Raw genomic sequence first — 2,417 nt, 5'->3', positions numbered from 1 at the left:
AACTTACGTGGAGATTCTTACTTGCATCGAATGCCACCCCTACAATCCTTCAAGGCCACAGCCCACGCACAGAAGAAGCCATGCATCTCAGCATCTTGCAAATGGACACCAATTCCAATTCCGTTTCCATCTATTTTCTTTTCTTGCTTGTTTCTGCTTCGTCCAATCCCCTTTCGTCTTCTTCCTTCATGGATCAAGGCGTTCGCTTTCCATGATCTATCCGCTGCAGCCATTTCAAGACCACAGGCCGCCTAGTTAATCTATCCGACTAGTTCGTCCGCCATGGAGGTGAGCTGGGGAGACATACGCGGCATCAGAGAGGACCTCAGCACGGTGAAGGGCAGCCTGCTGCTGCTGGAGACGGTCGTGCTCCTGAGCTCCCTCAGCCTCGCCGTCCTGGTGCTCTACCGTTCCGCGAACCGCCGGTGCACCGACAAGCCCCTCCGGGGCGCAGTGACAAGCACCTACGTGGTGGTCTCCTACGCCGTGGGGATCATCCAGGACGGCCCCTTCCACGGCGAGACGTTCGTGCTCTGGGCGGCCGCACTGCTCCTCATCCAGACGACCGCCTACTCGGCACCCGTGCTCAGCCGCCGCGACGTCGACCAGCGCAAGAAGCTGCTGGTGCAGCACGTCCTCCAGACGGGCCTCGTGCTCTAGCTCATCGTCAACGCCACCGGCCGGAACGCCAGCTACCGGGCCGCCATCTGGGCGTTCTCGGCGCTCAACATTCTCAAGACGGTCGCCAGGATCACCGAGGTGATCCAGACCAGCCACCCCGACATGTCCGTCAAGGTGGTCGCCGAGTACATGGCCGTCGAGGAGGACCTCGCCCCTGACGATCTGCCCCCTGACCCCACCACCATGCGAGGGTACAGGTACATCTTCCATGGCGAGGGGATCATGGCACCGGTCATCCACGACGGAGGCCACCCGACCCGGGACAACATGCTCTCCCAGAGCGCCGCCAAGTCGGTCGTCACCATCGACCAAGTTTACCAGTGGATCGACCAGCAGCCGTACAGTACTGATGTCGAGAAGAACAAGGCCAAGTACTTTTGCCTCGCGTTCGCCCTGTTCAAGCTGCTCAAGCGGCGGTTCTACGGATACGTCCCGGCGGAGGCCGGCTCTGACAAGGCCCGCGACCTCGTGCTGAACGGGCTCATCCAAGCTCGCGCCACCGACGACCCCGACGCCGCCTACCGGGTCGTCGAGGCGGAGCTCGCCTTCCTCTACGACTTCTACACCAGGAACGTCGTGCTGGTGGGTGCCAAGACATACGTCTGCATCGCCGTCGCCGTGGCGGGGCTGACCACGTGGGCGGCCTTCTTCGGCGCGCTTGGCCCCGGCTACCACCGCCTCCACGTCGGCGTGCGCGACCTCGACCGCTCCGTCACGATGCTCGTCGTCGTGATCACCGCGGCGATCGAGATCTTCCAGGCGGTGGCCCGCTTGGCCTCCAACTGGAGGTACGTCAAGACCGTGTATCGGTGTGTGTGCGAGGACCGGTCGTGGTCGAAGCGGCGGTGGAGCCACCTCTGGTGCAAGGAGAGCATCGCGCCGCCGGACACCAGGTACTGGGAGGAGAAGGTCGGCCAGTACCTGCTCCTGAAGCGGTTCCACCACCGCCCGTGGAACGTGCTCTCCTGGTTGACGCTCTACCTGGTGGAGCCGCGTCGGCAAGGCCAGAAAGGGGGCCGGAGGAAGCCGCTGCCGCCCGAGGTGAAGCGCGCCTTGCTCCTCTGGTTGAAGCAGAGCCAGTGCCAGCTCCCACCCTGCAGAAGCACCACCTGCTGCCGCGCCTGGCGTGGGCGTGCAGGCTTCCCAAGCTCACCGACCAGATCCTGGCGTGGCACGTCGTGACCACGAGCTGCGACTGGGACTATAGAGGCCGGCCGGCCGGCCGCGCCACCGCCAGTGACGAGCACCACCGACTCATCGCGACGAAGCTCTCCAACTACTGCGCCTACCTGGTGGCCTTTGTCCCGGAGATGCTGCCGGACCCGAGCTACCACACCGAGCAGATCTTCGACTCGGCGGTGCAGCAGGCGCGGGACCACTTCAACGGCTGCCGGACGGTGAACAGCATACTGAACAGGCTTGGGGAGATAGAGGCGACGGAGCTGCCGCACGTGCAGGAGGGCGGAACGTACGAGAGAGCAGGGAGCGGCACCGTCATCGAACGGGCGGCGGTGCTCTGGGGCCAGCTCAGGGCGGCCGTGCCCGCCGACGCGCGGCGGTGGGAGGTGCTGGCCGAGTTCTGGATAGAGTTCCTGCTGTTCCTCGCGCCGTCGGACAACGTGGACATCCACACTGAGATGCTCGGCGCGGGCGGCGAGTTCATGACGCAGCTGTGGGCGCTCCTGTCTCACGCTGGCATCCTGGAGCGACCGCCGGTCATGCAGCATCAGCAATGA

General features: G+C 64.3%; 1 protein-coding gene across 1 annotated transcript; it reads left to right on the top strand.

Moving 5' to 3' along the window:
- Nucleotides 1-282: 282 nt before the first annotated feature.
- Nucleotides 283-2,417, top strand: LOC120700698. The gene is made up of 3 exons (XM_039984939.1): nt 283-624; nt 661-1,722; nt 1,782-2,417. The coding sequence occupies exons 1-3, from the start codon at nt 283-285 to the stop codon at nt 2,415-2,417; spliced, it is 2,040 nt and encodes a 679-aa protein (XP_039840873.1).

The sequence above is a fragment of the Panicum virgatum genome, chromosome 3K (assembly GCF_016808335.1).
Source record: "Panicum virgatum strain AP13 chromosome 3K, P.virgatum_v5, whole genome shotgun sequence".
Taxonomy (NCBI): Eukaryota; Viridiplantae; Streptophyta; class Magnoliopsida; order Poales; family Poaceae; genus Panicum; species Panicum virgatum.
The sequence above is the reverse complement of the archived record's forward strand: the minus strand, read 5'-3'. Positions and strand labels throughout refer to the sequence as shown.

Excerpts from the sequence above, each read along its gene's own strand:
- LOC120700698 (XM_039984939.1), top strand. The coding sequence starts at position 283 with ATGGAGGTGAGCTGGGGAGACATACGCGGCATCAGAGAGGACCTCAGC. Across the intron at positions 625-660 it reads ACCAGCGCAAGAAGCTGCTG|CTCATCGTCAACGCCACCGG; the intron begins GTGCAGCACGTC and ends CTCGTGCTCTAG. Across the intron at positions 1,723-1,781 it reads GGAAGCCGCTGCCGCCCGAG|AAGCACCACCTGCTGCCGCG; the intron begins GTGAAGCGCGCC and ends CCCACCCTGCAG.